General features: G+C 52.6%; 1 protein-coding gene across 14 annotated transcripts in view; it reads right to left on the minus strand.

Annotated features, from left to right (window-relative positions):
• CACNA1E (calcium voltage-gated channel subunit alpha1 E) overlaps window positions 1–17,820 on the minus strand; it is a 498,756-nt gene that overhangs the window by 312,624 nt on the left and 168,312 nt on the right. For all 14 annotated transcript variants that reach the window (XR_005656965.1, XM_039881316.1, XM_039881318.1 and 11 more), the window contains one exon: window positions 9,812–10,244. Coding sequence is in view for 13 of the 14 variants with exons in the window: in XM_039881316.1 (XP_039737250.1) it covers window positions 9,812–10,230 (419 nt within the window). In the remaining variant the exon portion in view is untranslated. The remainder of the gene's footprint in view (window positions 1–9,811; window positions 10,245–17,820) is intronic.

Below are 17,820 nucleotides of genomic sequence, written 5' to 3' on the forward strand. Positions count from 1 at the left end.
AGAGCCCAAAGAGGTCAAGAGGCTTGGCCAGGGTCACACGGCTTCTTGGTGGCCGTCTCCCTTACAGAAGCATTTCTTGAGCAACCCTACAGCAGCCTGGCACTGTGCCAGTGCCAGATTTACTGTTACTCGTCTTAGGGGCGTGTGTGTTATGAAGGAAATTAGAACAGCACTTAGGCAGAGGCAATGTTCCTGGGCCACCCCACCCCCACCCGCCTGCCGCCAAGGGGCCCATGGCCGAAGGCACTTTCCTGAGACAACGACACCCAACACAGCTGGGCAATGGCATCCACCTGCAGCAGCACCAGAATTCAACCCTGCCACTCGGCCGGAGAAGAGCCACACCGACCAGACCACGGACACCCACCCCCCCGCCCCCACCACCCCGCATTCCTACTCCCCTCCCTGGTCCCTTCCTGTCACCTACCCCCTACCAGGCGGCACACAGGGTTCCCCGAAGGAACTGCTGAGTTCGGCAAGCCTGCTGCAAGGCCACCCGCACCCCACCCGGGAAGGCGCCAGGGTCCTCCCTCTGCACCGGATGCCACAGGCTGAGCCACGGGCGTCCCTGAAGCATCGCTCTGGCTCTGGATAAAACCGAAGCTGTCGGCGTGCTAATTAGCGAGCGGGAGGCCGGCGCACTGGCTGACAATTAGTGGCTCCAGCTCTCTGTTTCCTGCCGGCAGATTATTAATTCATGGGGCCTCTCCCGCGGGGCCAGGGAGAGAACACAGGCTGCGAAAGTTCACATTTCAATGTGAGGCCGAGATGAGAGGACAGGTGTCGGGGAGAGGCTTCGGTGCTCAGGGGCAAGGGCACGGTGCGGGCAAGGCTCCTCCACGGTCCGCCTCCAGGACTCTCTCCGACAGGAAGGAGAGCCCACGTCATAAAGGCACCATCGGGAGGGTCACCGCAGCACTGCCTGCAATAACCAGAAGCTCCCCGTGCGAGGGGTTGCGGGAACAAACTGCGGTTTGCCTTGCGAAGGAATACTACGCAGCATTAGAGAGACGGCATGGACGTCTTTCCAGAAACTGCCAAGGAAAGATGCCCATGATGCAGTATCAATTTTTAAAGAGCAAAAGAAAAGCAAAATGCAGACTTTTATGTGTAACATGGTTCCATTTTCACGACAGACAGAAGAGAAAGAAGGCACAAGATTTTTTTTCCAGCCTAAGTAAGAAATAAGGGGAAGAGAGCAGCCACAATGGACGACAGCTGGGAGAGGGGGGACGAAATGGACTTGACCCCAGCATACCCCGACCAGGTGTGACAAGCCAACACTGCCCCACACCAAAGAGCACTGTCCCCAAGTATGCAGTATTTCTGTACTCTAAGAACAGAAAGGGCACTTATCTAACTCCTTCCTGCATTCTTTATCAATTTGGGACGGGGTGTGGGTTTCCCATCACTGAGATCAGTGGGCGATGGGGTGACATTCTGACGGGAGCATTGTGGCCAGGCACAGGGATGTGTTTAGTGCACAGAGGCACCCAGGGGAGAAGCGGAGGGAAAGGAAAAAGGCAAACAGGGGCCCCGGCCCGGCGTTTGTTTACTTCTCCTCCACTTGGACTCTGGAGCTAGGAAGAGGAAGAGGAAGATGGTGAGAGGGGCCAGCAGCACGCGGGAGGAGGAAGACGGTGCAGGGGGAGCGGGAGCGGGCGGTGGAACCTCCTCAGCCCTGCTGCCTGCGCCGGGGAGGCTCAGCTTTGGGAAACGGCAGAGTCTGAAGGTCACGACTTCAGGCTGCGAGGCCGGGGCACGCACTTCTTCCTCCCCGCCCCCACTTTCTCACCTGAACATCAAATGAAAAAGTATGCTAGATGATGTTTTTAAAGGTCCTTTTTATTACTGTGCCTGGAATACTGTAGCTGGTGCGTGTGCGTGTGTGTGCATGCGTGTGTGTTCTTCAGCACCGAGCATTTCCATTTTTACATGTTCTTCATCCATGCTGTCACATCCAAGAGAAAAACACCTCTGGCCCATCCACAGCCATGAGCTATCTGAGGATGGAAAGGTACTGCAGGGTGGTGGGGGAGATGGGAAGCCCTGGATTGAAACTGGAATCCCTAGGTGCTCGCCCTGCCCTGCAAGGCCCTTCTGCCTTCTGGCTTCTGTGTCGGTACCTTTGACATGATGGGTGACCATGAGGCTGCTCCAGCAAGTTCCAGCTACACGGCATTCTGTGGAAAACTTCCATTTAAGACACAGTGGCTGCAGTACACATACATGACCACTTGGGGGCATCATAAAACAGGAGAAATTTTCTTGAGAAAAAAGGGTTAAGTGTGACCAATTGTGGAACTGGCACTAGAGGGCGCCACCTTCCCCCATTTTCTTCCAAAAGGTGGCTTAGGGGAAGAACAGCTTCACAGCTTGACGTGTTCAGGAGGCTGAACAGACTCTCCTGAAGATACCCAGGCACAGCCCATGCTGGAAGAACGGAGGTGGCCGGGGCAGGGAGGAGGAAACGGTGGCTCACCCGCCCCTCAAAACAGGGACAAGATTCTGACGGTGCTGGAAAGGGAAGCAGGAGACACGGACCGGACACAAGAGAGAGCCCATCAGGGCTGAACGCCAGGCTACAGCCACAAGCCCTTCTCCCCTGCTTCCTCCTTCCTGGTACAGCCTTGGAGAACCAGGACAACAGAGAGAGACTACACCCCGCTGAGCCCTGACTCCCGGCAAAGTGCTCCGGAGAGCGTGAAAACGCTTCTGCTTTCTCGAGGGGCCCCCAGTGGCTTTGTGAAGATGCAGAGAGGCCGGGAGTCTCCAGGCAGTGGGTGAGGGGCTGGGTACCAGCCCAGGAAGCCTACTTCTCATGCTCCCTGCCATGCAGGTCCCCCAGCCTGTTCTCCGGGAAGCTTTTAATGAACTGCCAGAAGGTTTAAAGGAGGAAAAACAGAAAAGAACCTTTGTTCAAATCTCTGAAAGACAGGTGAAGAAATTCAAGATCGTGTGTTGAAGTTCCCTCAAAGGGCCCATCGTAAAGCAAATCTCTAGGAGTCACCCGAACTGTCTCAGCTCCTGGGGGGGAGGGGGGCAACTGTCTGGATTCTCGGTGGCTTCCTGTTCTGCTCAGAATTCCAAGAAGGCAGGGCATATGCTCCAGGTCCCTGCTTGGCTCGGTTCTCCAACGTGTTGTTGGCTGGTGATAACACAGTGTGGTGAAGGCTCATGATTTCTGCGTGGCACTGGCATATGTTCAGGTTTCTGCAAGTCTGTTCTACTACAACCTAAGAGCCTGAAATGCTTCGTCTTTGAGCAAAGGGGTTGGACTCTGCTGGGCCGCAAACTAGGGTGTCTAATTCAAAATAGGCGCCAGTCAACTAAACAACTGAATTAGCCCTGTCTAAGGCAGTAGGTAGTGGTGGGGACCGTTCCTGCCCCTCCCAAGAGCACATCAATTAAATTGTATTAAATATCAGATCATTCAACCAAGCACTTCTATTCAACTGAACAAATTCTTCCCATGAGTCTTTCTGGCAGTGACATTTCTATAGATTCTAGTATTCCAAGAACTAAACCAGATGATGCCTCATCTTGCCAGCAAGTGGCAGCATGTGGAATGATGTCCCCACTTAGTCTGACTAGATCTGCAAGGGGTTAGCTGCCTTTCAAGAGTTCAAAGAAAACCTGGCCCAATGGCTTTTAAAATTCAGCCAGAAAGCTTCAAGGTTGTGAGGTTTTTTTCCTTACAGAAATTACAGGTGTGAAATCTGGTGAGAATGTTGGTTGCATGTCTGAGTTATCATCTCCCCAGTGTGGCCACCCCAGCCCCACCTCCCAAGTCAGCACCACTGAGGGCGGCTGACAGGAGTGGCCGAGTCTTACAAGGTTGATCCCTCCAAGCCTGTTCACTCTCCACAGCCCACTGAGCTTGCATCAGAAGAATGGGTCATGTGAAGCGTCGGCAGTCACCCCAGTTTCAGCATCTGCAATTGAGGCAGCTGGGCTAGATGCTGACGATAAGAACAGCTGACATGAACTGACTCTTCACCATGTGCCAGGCACTGTGCATTTCCTCATTTAGTCACCTGAGAACTGCTGGGGCCACTGACGTATGCAGCTGATTCCAGCGCTGACTGCACCCTCTAGAGTGCCACAGGCTTCAGCAAATCTCTGAGACCCTACTACACGGAGGAGAAACGAGTGACAGGGTCCCAAAGGTGAAGAAGCAGACTTTAAGGAAAAACAACCAAACACTGGACTAAGTACTTTACAAGCTCTTTACGACAGTTCAAAAGGTCACTGTCCTGATCCACAATCTCCCAAAGGAGGGAAATGAGATCGGAAAGGATAAATGTTTTTCCTAAGGTCAAATAATACATGGTTTAGTGGTGATCAAACAAAGGTATGAAGCTGGATGGTGCCCAAACAACCTGCAACTTAACCAACCTGGGTTTTCACAGCCCGTGAGGCCACACGCCCCAGGGGCTGACCCTGGTCTAGACCTAGAGCCCCTGGTATCTTGAGCTCCTTGGACTAGACTTGACAATATGTCTGGGGCTCTCAGAGGCTGGGTGAGCATGTAGATCATAATCATAACCATACCAACTGCTTATTGAGTATGCATGCATTCATTCATTCATTCATTCATTCGGAAATCTTTACTGAGAGCCTAGATGTCAGGTGTTGCTCCCAGCACTGGGGCTATGGACTGGACAAGGCAGTGAGGCACTTTCACTCTTGTGGGGAGAGGCAGTCAACTGCATAGGGTGACATGACCCAGAGTTACCAGGTGTCTATTTTAGACTATGTGGTGAAGGGCAACCTCTCTGAGGTGGTATCATCTAAGCTGAGATCTAAATGACAAGAATGGACCAAGCTTGTTAAAATGTGGAGAAAGGAAATTCCAGGCTGAGCGAAGTGCCAGGACAGAGACGTAAGCCTGAAAGAAGGCCGGTGTGGGGGAGGATAAGGAGCAAGAGAGAGAGTCACAGCAGTGAGATCAGGAACCACCCAAAGATCAGATGGTGTAAGCTTTTCAAGCCAGGGAAGGGAGCTCGAATTCTTCTCTGAGTGCAAAGGGAAGCTACGTCACAGAATCGCGACTTGGCTTCAACCTTTTTTAAATGTCCCTGTCTTTCGTATGAATAGACACATTCCTGATGACACAGGAACAAAGATGTGAGGAGAGAAGGCAGTCAGGGGACCATGGCAATGGTCCAAGCGACAGGGGCTTTGAAGAGATCGGCAGCAGCAGGGATGGAGAAGTGTTCAGACTTGCCAACTGATTGAAGGTGGGAGAAAGGAAAGAGAGGAGTAAAGGATCATGAGAATCTTTGGCTTGAACAACTGGGTAGACGCTGGAGCCGATTCCTGAGGTGGGAAGACGGAGGGGACCACGGTGGGTCTGCGGAGAACTAAGAGTTTTGCTTTAGCCTCGTTAAGTTTTAGAGGCTGATTGGACCACAGTGTGAGGACACCAGGCTGGCATCTGGCTACGAGAGTCAAAGGGTCTTAGGAAATCTGTGTTTGGGAGTCACCCGCAGATAAGTGGACCTGGCTGAGGTCACCCACGGAGACTGTGCAGGCAGGGGAGGGGCCCGGAATAACCCTGAGGCTCCCCCAGCATTTCGAGGCCCCGGGCCAGCAGATGTGATTGCACAAATGTGGTCAAGATTTAGAACAGACCTACGAGGTAAGTTATAACCCACCTCGACTCCAAACATGAAGAGAGGTGACGACCTGCCCCAGGTCCCACAGTTAACAGGTAGCACTGCAGGAATCAGCCCCAACTAGTATGAACTAGGTTCCTGTCATTTGCTGTGTAGTCACTACACAGGACACTAACATAGGCAGAAAGTCCCAGTGGAATAAGACAGGTGTTGAAGTCAGAGGGCCTTGTGTGGACGCTCACAAGGCAGGTGATGCCGGACAAGGAACGTAACCTCATCGAGCCCGAGTCCCCTAGTGTGTGAAATCAGGTTTTCTCGATTTTGCAAATATCTATTAAGTGTCTATCTACGATGTGTCGGGCAATGTTGTGACAGCGACACAACGGGGAACAGACAAATTTCTCTGCTTTCCAGTCTAGTGGGGGATACAGACGTGTAAATAGGCAATCACAATACAGTGTGATCAGTACTATGATTTCGGAAATACTGCTTCCCTCTTAATACAGTGTGATCAGTACTACGATTTCGGAAATACTGCTTCCCTGTGTACCCACCTACGCAGACTCAAGTTACACACAATTCCCTTTCTTCCAAATCCATATGCAATAACGGTCTCCTACATAACGTTTCTATTCTTTATACTATTAGAATAAATGACACATGCAAAGCGCCCAGCACACAGCCAGTGCTCGGAAATGGTGGCACCCCCTTTGAGGACATGGATTTTTGGACCAAGCACCACCTCTAACTTTGGGGCCGATTTTTCTCTTCTGTGAATTAGGAATAATAATGGCTAGTTCATAGGGTCATTGTAAGATTAGATAGTACATATGAAGACATCTTGTGAGCTGGAGGAATTATATTAACTCTTAGTAAAACACAGTTTCACAACCACTTGCTAAAGTTACAAAACGCAGTACACAAGGAATACTTAGTGTTGACTGAGCGGGCCTCGAACCCCATCCCTGGGCCTGAGGAAACCGTTTAATAGGTTCTTTGGGAAATAACATTCTGCACACACACACACACACACACACACACACACGCATACTCTTCTGCTTCATCAGAATTACCTACAGTCTGTCCACAGGAAAAATAGAAGACCTTCTCTGAGGCCTCCTCCCCCCCCTCATCTCCACTCCCCGCCCCCCACCAGCATTTGGCTCACCGAGCCAAAGGCAAAAAATGCTGGAAACCTCCCAGGTTGGCTTCTAGTCTGCTTCGTGCATCACCAGAATCCTGAGTCAGTGCCAAAGAGGCAGGATTTGTAAAGCTGGCGGGTGTGCCGTGGGCTGTCGGCTGTGTGGGCAGTGGACAGGGCCTCCAGGGGCTGCAGCTGAGGGAGGAGCAGGAAGCCGGCAGGGCTGCCCACGCACGCTGAGGAAGGGCCAGCGGCCCTGTCCTACACCAGGACATGCTGTCTACAGAACGTGAGTCGGAGAAACCAGAAGGCAAGAGACAAAAGGGAGGAGAAGGCTCCATCTCTCCAAGGCATGTGGCAGGGTCCTGAACACCCTGAAGGAGGGCAGAAAGCAGACCCCCCACTTCCTCTGCTGACTATTCAGTGGAGGGCCTTGTGCAGTCGGCGACCTGCACAACCACATGGCTGACCCAGGAAACTCTGCCGCCTCTTTCCCTGGAAGTTAGCAACGACAGCAGGTATCAGCTCCCCTCGGGGCATTAATCTCCTCATTCATTCAACAAATATTCACTGGGAGCCAACTGCATACATACGAGGTATTGTTCTGTACTCTGAGGATAAGAAAAAGTCCCTGCTTTCAAGAAGGTTACACTTCAGTACTGGACGACAGACAAACACACACACAACATACACGCGTGTGTCCGTGTGGCTGCACATGTCTGTATGTGTGCATGTGTGTGCTGGGGAGATGACAGCAAGAGCTGTAGTGAGTAATAAAGCAAATTAAAGAGAGAAAAGGGGTGATGATGAGGGGAGTTGCTGCTCTAGTCAGGGCGATCAGGGTGGTCTCTGCGAGCAGAGACATAAATGAAGGGAGGGAGGAGCCATGAGGACCTGCAGGAAAGAGCAGCCCTGGCAGAGGGAACAGCGAGGGAAAAGGCCCTGAGTGGGAGGGGTCTGAGCACGTTCGCGGAAGGCGGCAGGGCCAGTGCAGCTCCGGCCCACTCCAACTGGGCCCCGTCCTTGTCACCCCTGCTCCCACCAAGGTCACCTGTGAGCTGCCAGAACCGGCGATTCCTTCCCCATCCTCATGAGCTCTGGGCCACACCTCACACAGACGGGGACTGTGACCAACACGTGCTTCTTTCCCCGTCTTAGTCCCTGGTCTCCCTGGCCACGCCCTCTCAACACCTGTGTGGGCTCCCCCTCCACGCTACACTCAGGAAGGCTGGCATGTGCCCAGGCCACCGACATGGCTGCCCTGTTCCAGCTCCTCATGGACCTGCCCAGGTAAAAACAGTCTCAGACCATCCCCATCACTGCCCCAAGAAGGTGGCTGGCACTAGACCTAGATATCCTTCAACTAGCAAAATTTTAACTTGGAGTAAGACATAAGGGCTACTCACGCATCACGAGTCATGGTGAACCTAGTTTTCCAGTGACTATTATAGGAATTCTTGAGTTAGGCCATTTGACAGACACTGAGTGACAGGAAGAATGTGCAAGACAGTCTCTGCTCTCAAGTTGTTAGTTTTCTTAGGAAGACAAGATAGAGGTGCATAAAAATATAGTACTTCTGAATATGAAGAAATACCAACTATCAGAGCTGCACGGTGTTCAAATGGCCATCTACCTCCTCTCACTTGTTTTCAAAGCCGCAATGAGGTGACTTTCTCAAGGTCATACTGCTAGTTAGGTCACCCTGAGAATTAGACCCCGGGCCAGTGCTTTCGCAATGGCATCTCGATGGGTGGTTGAGATAAGAAGTTAAGTCTTGTGGGACTGGATCGAAAGGCCCTGCACCACTGGTCCAAAGCAGAACTTCTAGAAAAGACTGCCAGGGTTCAATTCATGAATAATAACAGGAACAATGCAGTAGTTATTGGAGTAACCTTGGGAAAGTCACTTAACTTCTCTGTGATTCCCTGGTTAAATGTGGATTCTCGTTACACCGCTTCATAGTAATGGTGAGGATAAACACGAGTTAACGTCGTCAGGTGCTGAGAACATTGCTGGCACTTAGAGCTAGGAAGGCTTCAAAGACTAACAGCGCTGCGAAGTGCACGAGGAGAAGAGGTTTGTTGAGTGCTGGGTGCCCAACGCCTCTCTGAACCCCAAGATTCCAGCACACATCGGGGCTCACTGAATTAATGAATCAACTAACAAACACATTAACACCCGTGGGAAAAGACCGCCAGAGACCAGTTTGCACCGCCCACCGACACCAGGCAGGTGGTGTCCACCATGACCTCCTGTTGTTAGTGTCTTTTTCACTTGATTGATGATCTAAAACAAGAGGAGATAAACATATTCAGACCAGGACAAGCAAACATGCAGAATAAACACAGGGACCCAAAGGACAAATAGTCCTCAGGTGGGGGATACACCCAGGGCCACGGAGATTGAAATCAAATACTACCTTCCTGTTCCTCATGACTCCTGGACGTCAAAGCCCAAATTCTCAACAGGCACAAATCAGGGTAAGGACACCCTCAGACAAAACACAAGTCCTTTTCCGGCTACACCAAAAGATCAGACATAAAGTCACAGGGGACAGCCACAGGTCTCGGTCAGTCTTTTCCATCCACGGAAGACTCGCGGGAAAATGCAATCATTCCCCTAAGGACGACACTAGAAAGCGCGGGGTCAGGCGCAATTCCGGAAGGAAAGATGAGACAGGGGATTCGCACTGTGATGGCGTCTCCAAGGTTTTATAGAGCGCGTCTCTCCAGGGAAGTCAGAGCGAAAGAGACCCCAGTTCCTTCTCCACAGGCTTAGTAAACTAGGTGCATTTGAGGGGGACAAGCTTGATTCACTCCCATTTGACAGCTGTAGACATCAGTGAGGTTCAGAGCGGCCTACAGCTGGGGCTGACCACAGAGACCTCACTCGAGGTCAAAGCCCTCTTGAGAGACGCATGAACCTGTGTTGCTGGGCCCACCATTTCACGTGGGACCCCAACCCGGACCGCAGGCGGGGCCTCGCCCACCTTGGCCGCGCCCGGCCGCCCCGCCCCGCCCGCCCGCGCGCGCGCAGCCGCGGTACTCACTCCCACTCCTTGCGCCGGGCCTGCGGGGTGCTCTGCATCTTGTGCGCCTCGTGGGCCTTGATGATGTCGCGCTGCTCGATGAGGCCGCCGCGCCGCCGCTTCATCACCTCGGGGCTCACGGGGAGGAAGGGGCTGGAGCAGCCCTCCCAGCCGGGGCCCTCGCCCTCCTGCACCGGGAAGAAGTTGTCGAAGCCGGAGGCGGCGGCGCGCGGGGAGGCCGGCAGCATGCCCGCTTCCTCCGAGGCGTCGGCCTCCAGCAGGGCGCACTGCTGGGGCCGCCATGCCTCCTCCTCCGGCAGGGCCAGCACGTGGCGGCGGCGGCCCGAGGGCCCCGGCTCAGGGCTCCCACCCGCGGCCGGGCAGGGGGTGGGCTCCGGCAGCCTGCGGCCTGGGCTCAGTCCACGCATCTCGGGCACCATCACAGACCATTGCTCTGTCGCGGAGGAGTGGGGTGGGGAGGAGAGGAAAGTGAAGGGGGGGGAGAGGATAGAAGACACGTTAATGACACGGGCCTCCACGGCAAGGCTTCAGGCTTGCTCCGTGCTGAGTCCCAGGCCTGGCCCAGACCCTGGCACACAGGAGGAACCCAATAAATGGCCGTGGACCTGTAGACCAGGTTGGGTGCCAGATGCTGGGTGCCCAGAGCTGAAGCAAGTCGACTTGATTTTTGCCCCCTTGAACTTCACAGTCTAGTGCAGAAGACAGAGGTTAAAAAAAATAATTATATGTAACATTGATAAATAAATGTCCCAGGTGCTACTCTCGGGAGAGAAGGCTGAAGACTCCTCTGCCCACCGTGGTCAGCCAGGTGGCTGTTCTCTCCCACTGGTGGTGAAAGAACCCTTCTCACCTTCTCCCCTGGGTCCCAGCCCCCCCGGAAGTCCCCACCCCACCTGTCCCCAGGACCAGCCACAGGCAGCGGCTCTTGAGTACTGGGCCAGGCACTGGGCACGGCAAGGTGAGCCGGGTTAGTCCGATGACACACTATGACTCTGGTAGGTCTGCTGCTACATGAGCTCACAGGGGCACCTCAACCCACCTGGGGGTGGCAGGGAGGGCTTGGTGAAGGAAATGACCCTAGGCCAGGTTTAAACAGAGCTTGCAGATGGGGGACGGGTGAGGGTTACAGGCAGAGAGAAGAGCACGTGCAGAGAGGGTGTAGGGAACCCAAAGGTTCAGAAAGAGTTCCCATAGCAAGCCTGGGGTCGGGGACAGTCCTTCTGGCGTGAGAGGACCTGAACTTACCACCTTTGCAAGATATCTGCTTATGTCTCCTTCCCAGCCAAGATTCCAACACGCAAATCCCAGTCTCCTCCCCACCCGCATCCCAAACCGCGCCCCTAGTGACTACACATGGCACACATGCCCCTTGGCTCTAAGAAGTGCCATGTGTTCTACAGGCTTGGAAGAGCCCCAGCAGCCAAATCACTGAACCGCTGTGAGCACCTGCTCCACACTGGGGATGAGCTGGGCCCCCAGGGCAGGGGTCCTCCCAGAATGCTGTCCCCCAGACCCCAACCCTGCCCTTCCTGGTGACACTCCCTCCGTGGGGATGTGCTGGTCAGCACAAGACATTCGGCCACTAAGTCTGTGTCAGGGGAGCAAAGAGAAGGAAGTAAAGGGTCCAGGATGAGCTTGATAGGGAGGAGAAATGAAGGAGAAAATGCATTTCAAATCCTACGAACAGTTGGGTGGGTCCCTAGAAAGAGTGATTCATGTTCCTCACGTTGTCATTCTGTCTCAACTGCGCTTGATGTGTTTTAAATTTATCCTCCATTCCTACGATGTTTAAATGTCTCTCCCTCACCACACACATGCACGCACCCCTCCCTGGGTGGCTCCCACTGGCTCCGCAGGCTTCAGCACCACCAGAAACTGGAGCAGGCTCGGGATCTGCCTCCTGCAGCCTCCCCTCCATGACAAAGGCTCCTGGGACACACTCCCAGCTCTCGCCAGGCCCCGGGACCTGGCCCCTTGCCTCCGCTTCCTGGCCCACCCTACCCTCTTCTCTGACTGGATTTCCCCTTCTCAGACACTGTGCCAATCTGAATTACATCTTTGCCAAAATTATAGCAGCAATAATATGCACTGCAGAGCTCCCGTTTCAACGGAATCAATTTTACGAATATCAAAACATGAAATTATCTCATCTTTCCTTTAAGAATTCCTGTTAAACAACCCTTCTATTATTGACATAAATGTTCATCAGGGAAATCTGTCACCCCCACTGCCTGCCAAACCGGCCAGTCCCCGGGTCTGGCTATCGTCAAGCTGAGAAAACATCTTCCATCTCAGGCAGTTTAGACAAGGCAGTCTGTGTACTGCAGGGGACACTGGAATCTACTCTATACTTGGTCTTTCTACCAGCTCCCAAGTTCTGGCACCGCCTGAGTTCCCTGAGATCAGGGACTTTGTCTTATCTTTCTACATTCAGCACCCATTACTGAGCCCAACACATGGCAGGTTATTGTGGTGCTCATCAGTGCTATGTGCCAAATATTCTGTTTATTCTTCTGGGCACATGGTAGGATGTACTTCCTGGTCCCCTACGGCTGAGTTAGGCCGTGTGATTGTTCTGGCCAGTGAGTTGTGGGTAGAGTGATGTGTGTCACTTCAATAGCAAACATTTAAATGCCAGGGCAAGATCTCTAGATCTAGGAATCGAGATCTAGAGAGACTGTCGAAATCTTTCCATGAGGGACCAGATAATAAATATTTTAGACTTTGCAGGCCATGCAATTTCTGTCGCCACTACCCAAATTCTGCTGTTGTAGCATGAAAGCAACCAGACAACATGTAAACGAATGTGTGTGACCGTGTCCTGATAGAACTTTACTTGTAAACTTTTGTATACTTTGCCCTTTCAACTGTGTCTCTCGGACTCCATCACTGTCACTCAGTCTATGCCCATGGGAGCACCAGGCAAAAGGAGGGAATGAAGAGCCACAAAACAGAATCAAGGGTGTGCACCCAAGTGAGAAGCTTCCGGAGGGCAAATTCGCAGCTGTGGCCCCCACGCCCGGTCCCTAACGGAAGGAAACAGGCCCTGCGGCTCCGAGACACTGGCCCCTGAGCTCGTGGAAGTCCCCGTGGAACCGTCCTACTCATCTGACCTTCGCTTCCCACCCACCTCTCTTCCGATTCTTTTTGCTACATTTAGCTAATGGGCAGGGGATGGGATTTTAAATGATGGGGGTCTAAGGAGAGGGAGGGTTTAGTGACACACTGGCAACCCAGCGGCTCCACCGACACTCCTCCCTTGCTTGTCAGAGCTCCGAGGGGAGCAGGGGAAGGGCTCTCCTCCGTCACCCCCACCCCAAGCACCTTGCACTGCCAAAGACACTTGAGCCAGTAGTTATATACTCCTTCCTGCCTCTAAACCTTCACCTCCCTTATCCTTCTACAAAGACGGTGCCTTTGCACCGTCTTTCCCTTGATATCCTATCAGGACTCTTCATTTTCATTCATCTTGTTCTGATGAATGATGAAGGCTTCAGACGTAATGGTCCACGCATCCCCTTGGCCAGCCTGTGCTTCCCGGGCCCAGCAGGTGAGTCGGCCATGTCAAGGACATGCATCCTCCTCTCCCTAGGTTCATGCCCGTCCCACACCCACCCCTCCGCTGCTCACTTTCTGATTCCTCCAGAACATACGCATCCTCCAGCCACCAATGAGGAATGGAGAAACCAAGGAGTCAACGGAGCTTATGCTCTTGTGAATGTACTGTCTTCACACCCTGAGAGTTTTGGATTCAGGAAGGAAGACGAAGTCTCCACTGCATCTGCCACCAAGTGGCATAGGCTGGGAGATAGTTGACAGACATGCGACTGGTGGTCACTGAAGGATGAGTGGTGGGCACACACAAGTGTCCCAAAGATGGCCCTGAGCTATCCTGGCTCTGTTCCCTCTGTCTGCCCCGGGCAGGAAGAAGGCAGAAGAGTCCCGGTTCTCAACTGTTAGAAATAGAAAATCACAAACGGGAAGCAATTTTTAAGATATGATGATACTACACAGCTGAGATACTATTTACAAATGATTCTCTAGAGAAGAGAACTGATCTAGTTATTGGGCTTCTTGCCCAGCAAAAGGGAAAGCAGAGGATGACCCTGCTCATGGTCCTCACCCACCTGCTCAGAGAGGAAATGCTCCTGGTGCAGAAATAATTATTCTTCTGGGGATTTTTCTTATCTGAACCAGCGTACTACCCAACCACAAAGAGGTGTAAAAGTAGGATGTTATTTTCATTTGCTGTGACCTCCTAAGACTGTAGTTCTCAAGCTCAGGTTCACATCAGAATCACCTACATGGCTGCTTCAAAACCGTTCCATGAGAACGTCCCTTCCCCACCCCGAGATTCTCATGCAATAGCTCCCGGGTGGGCATAGGGATCTATGTGTTTACTGAGCACCCACTCCCATCTTGAAAAACACTGTCCCCAAAGCAGCGCATGATCCTGAAAGGTTGTGCTTAGTTGGTAAGGGGTGTTCAATTGAATTAGGAGGTTAAAGGGCCCTAGGACAGTGCCCCTCTTAGCCATTTTCAGTCTAGATCCTGAAATGAAGTTACCAAAAACATCTAGGATGAGTTACTTGACTCACCCCCACTCCCTGCAAAACTCTACGCCCCCCACGCCACATACACTGGTGTCAGTTTCTGCCTAACCCGCATTTCTCTCCATATGTCCCTGTTGTTACGGTGACTGTCCCAGGGTGGGCTAATGTCCGACAGCAATCCGACGGGCCCAGGGGAGCCAGTCCGCCTCGAATGTGGAATGAGCGCTAAACCACCGGAGTCCCTCTCGGCAGCAGAAGGGGCGCCTGATCTCGTGTCAGGATCTCTGGGGTCGGGCACAGTTCTGCTAGTCCGGTGACCTCTGGCAATTCTCTCCTCTAGGTCAGTTTCCTCACGTGAACCATGAGACTAGTAATATAAAGTGTTCTATGCAAGTCTGCGGTGAGAACCAGATAAGACGGCATCTGGGAAGGACCCGGACACTGTAAGTTACGTAAATATGGAAGAAAGAGTAGAGGTTAAGGGCCTACACGTTGGAGTCAAAAGATGGTTCGCGTGCCAGGCAGGACAGAGTGGAATGGCACAAGATGTCATCACGCTACTCAGAGCGGTGCATGACTTAAAAATAACAAATTGTTTATTTCTGGAACTTTCCATTTACTATCCTCGGACTGTGGTGGAAAGCAAAGCCGTGAGTGACAGGGCTCAACTGTACTCGACTCTGCCTTTGTAGCGCAAAAGCAGCCACAGACACCACATAAACAAATAAAACTTCATCTACGACAGCAGGCAGCCAACACCGGACCCGAGAGCCCCAGGATTCTCCACTCGACTTTCCTCTCCAGCCCAGAGACAGGCGGTCTAGAAGCCTGACCTGGAAGGGGTGGCTATCACTTCTCCTGTATTTCTTTAGCCAGACCTCTATCGCCAGGGCCTGCTTAACTGAAGGAGAGTGGAAATGTAGCCCCCTGCAAGTCAAGGAAGACAAGGAGAGAGCCAACCCAGACGAGCACTAGCAACCTCTGTGACACTACTACGCTCTGCATCGTGACACAGTCACGAAATACTAAGGCCAACACTTACAGATATGTCGACTGCATCGAATATTGGCCAAGCTACTGGTGTATTAATTGCTGAAAACTAGCTAGGTCATAATGTGTACAGAGATAAACAGACATATTTTATGAATAAGAACAGGGAGGAACCCTGTTCTTGTTGCGATAAAACCACCAATTCGCCAAAGGACCCCGGAGATTTGGAAAACAGGACCTCAGAAATGTCAGACGGTGGGTCCTACCCAGCGCCAGAGCGGGCTCCCGATACAGACACCCCGTCTCTGTGGTCCTTGGCTCTAGGACGCCGCCCTCACACACGCCAGCCCTTACGCTACAGAACTACAGAACGGCAGAGACCACATCTGCTTCATTCACCTGTAACCCTAGCCCCGAGTCCTTGGAGGCAGTCGATGATATTTATGGGGGGAAGGGAGTCCTAGGGCCTTAAGGGATGCAGGGAGGGGCGAGGGAAGAGAGGAGGAAAGCGGCTCCTCAGCTGCCCACTCCGTAACCTTGCTATTGTGATAAATGAGTCTCTGTAAGCATTGGTTTCTACCCAAATCCTTACAACACTTGAGCAGGTAGAAGTGGCTTTAAGGGGCTTTTGCTTGTAACTTTCCAATTTGCTTAAATAGTCACCTTTACTATTCTGCTTTAAGAAGCTGCTTACAAACTCCACAGGACCTGCCTGACTTGCAAAAGGGAAGTCAGACGCTTTAATCAGGGAGGGGGCGCCTCACTATACCACCGTGTGGAAACCAGCACAGAAGAGGATGAGAGGTCCACCCAACGGACATTTGCTGCACACCTGTTTTCTGGGGGGTGCTGAGCAAGGCACTGGCAACACCTCACGGTACCTCAGCAAGAGTCCGGAAAGAAATCCAAGGGGGCAGGCCCGGCACAGTGGCTTTCAATCTTTAACGCCGTCACTTTTTACTACAGGACAAAGATGGCTTCCATGAGAGTATCTGGAGACTCCTTGAGCGTTTGCGACTTTTCCAGGATTCGGAGCTTCGGTTACTCTGCTTCCCTAAAGCACCCAGACAGAAACAGTCAGATGGACAAAGATCAAAAAGGGGTGTGCACTTTTTCTGAGGGTCTCAAGGGAAGTAGAAAACTAAGGACAGAATATTACTCCTCAGTCGCTGGAAGGAAGTCACCAGGAATCCGCCGTGGGGATAGCTGGAGAGTAAACGAATGCCACAGCCCCTGGCCTCGCAGAAACAGAGTGAAGACGCCCTGCCCCGGTCGCCGGCCTGGCACGGAGGCGCGCGGGCCGCGAGCGCCCAGGAGAACACTCGCGTTCTGTCCAGACATCAGGCTCAGACGGCTGACAACACAGCGCTGCAAAGACAACTCCGAGAGCCTCTTTCCTGCCCAAACACTTCTCAAGTGTCAGTCTCAGGACCTCTGGGAATCTGCGGCTAGTGCCTGATGATAGCCCTCCCCCCACGCCAACCAAGACTACTTGAGTCGGTTCCCCTGGAAATCGGCTTCAGAAGAGGAGCCAGTGACTGCTGCCGGATGTTATGGGTGGCGAGGGCACATTGTGCGGCCAGACGGAACCCCCTCTTTGACCCTCATACCAGGGCAGGCTTTCAAAGGCACTCGCCCAGGGGCGGCCCTTCACTCCGCAGCTCTAAGTAGGGAACGCGGTTTGCTCTGAGAGCACCAGTCTGAACTGCCACATAGCGAAACAAGTGCAAAGTCCCCGGCCTGGCACTCAAGGTCTCCACGCTGGGGCCCCAGGGAAGAAGGACAAGCCCACAGGCCTTGAGGGCCTCGCATTTTAGCCAGCAGTGAGGCCGTGTGGTGGTGGCCATCCTTCCCGATGTTGAGCCCTGCCCCATCTGTCTGCAGTCCTGGCCGCTCCTGCTGGGCAGGGCTAGATGTCAGGCTTGTCTCAGAAGCCAGCCTTTGTCCAGCCACCTTCTCAGCTGTGATCAGACACGTGGGAAGTGACCAAGAAGCCTGCCAACAAGCGGGATACTCAGGAGGAGCTCACGGAAATGGAAAACGGACATGTCAACCCCTCCAAAGCATCAGTGCTCACTGCTCGTTTTTGTGCTTTTTTTCCCTGGTCATTTATTGTATACTTTACCACATAATTACCAATAATGATATTATAATTAACCTGCTTTTAAAGCCAAAGAACTCGTTGAGAACAAAATTTGCACTTTCAGGGATAATATGACTGAAGGAATTTTTTTTTTGCTCAATAAATACGCACGGTGCACAATGCTGGCGATCCGAGTGTGCGACTCAGGCTGATGTCCCCTGGAGTTGCACACTATGACACAGAGCACTCGTAACACTAGACCAACAATCACAACCACACTGAAAGTGCCCGCACCTCCCAACAAGCTAAAAAGACAATTTGTAGCAACGACTGCGGTTGCTTCTTCAAGACCCTCCCACTCCAGGGAGGGCTGTCGTTGGACT

This window comes from Pteropus medius, unplaced genomic scaffold (assembly GCF_902729225.1).
Source record: "Pteropus medius unplaced genomic scaffold, Ma_sr-lr_union100, whole genome shotgun sequence".
In the NCBI taxonomy this organism is placed as follows: Eukaryota; Metazoa; Chordata; class Mammalia; order Chiroptera; family Pteropodidae; genus Pteropus; species Pteropus medius.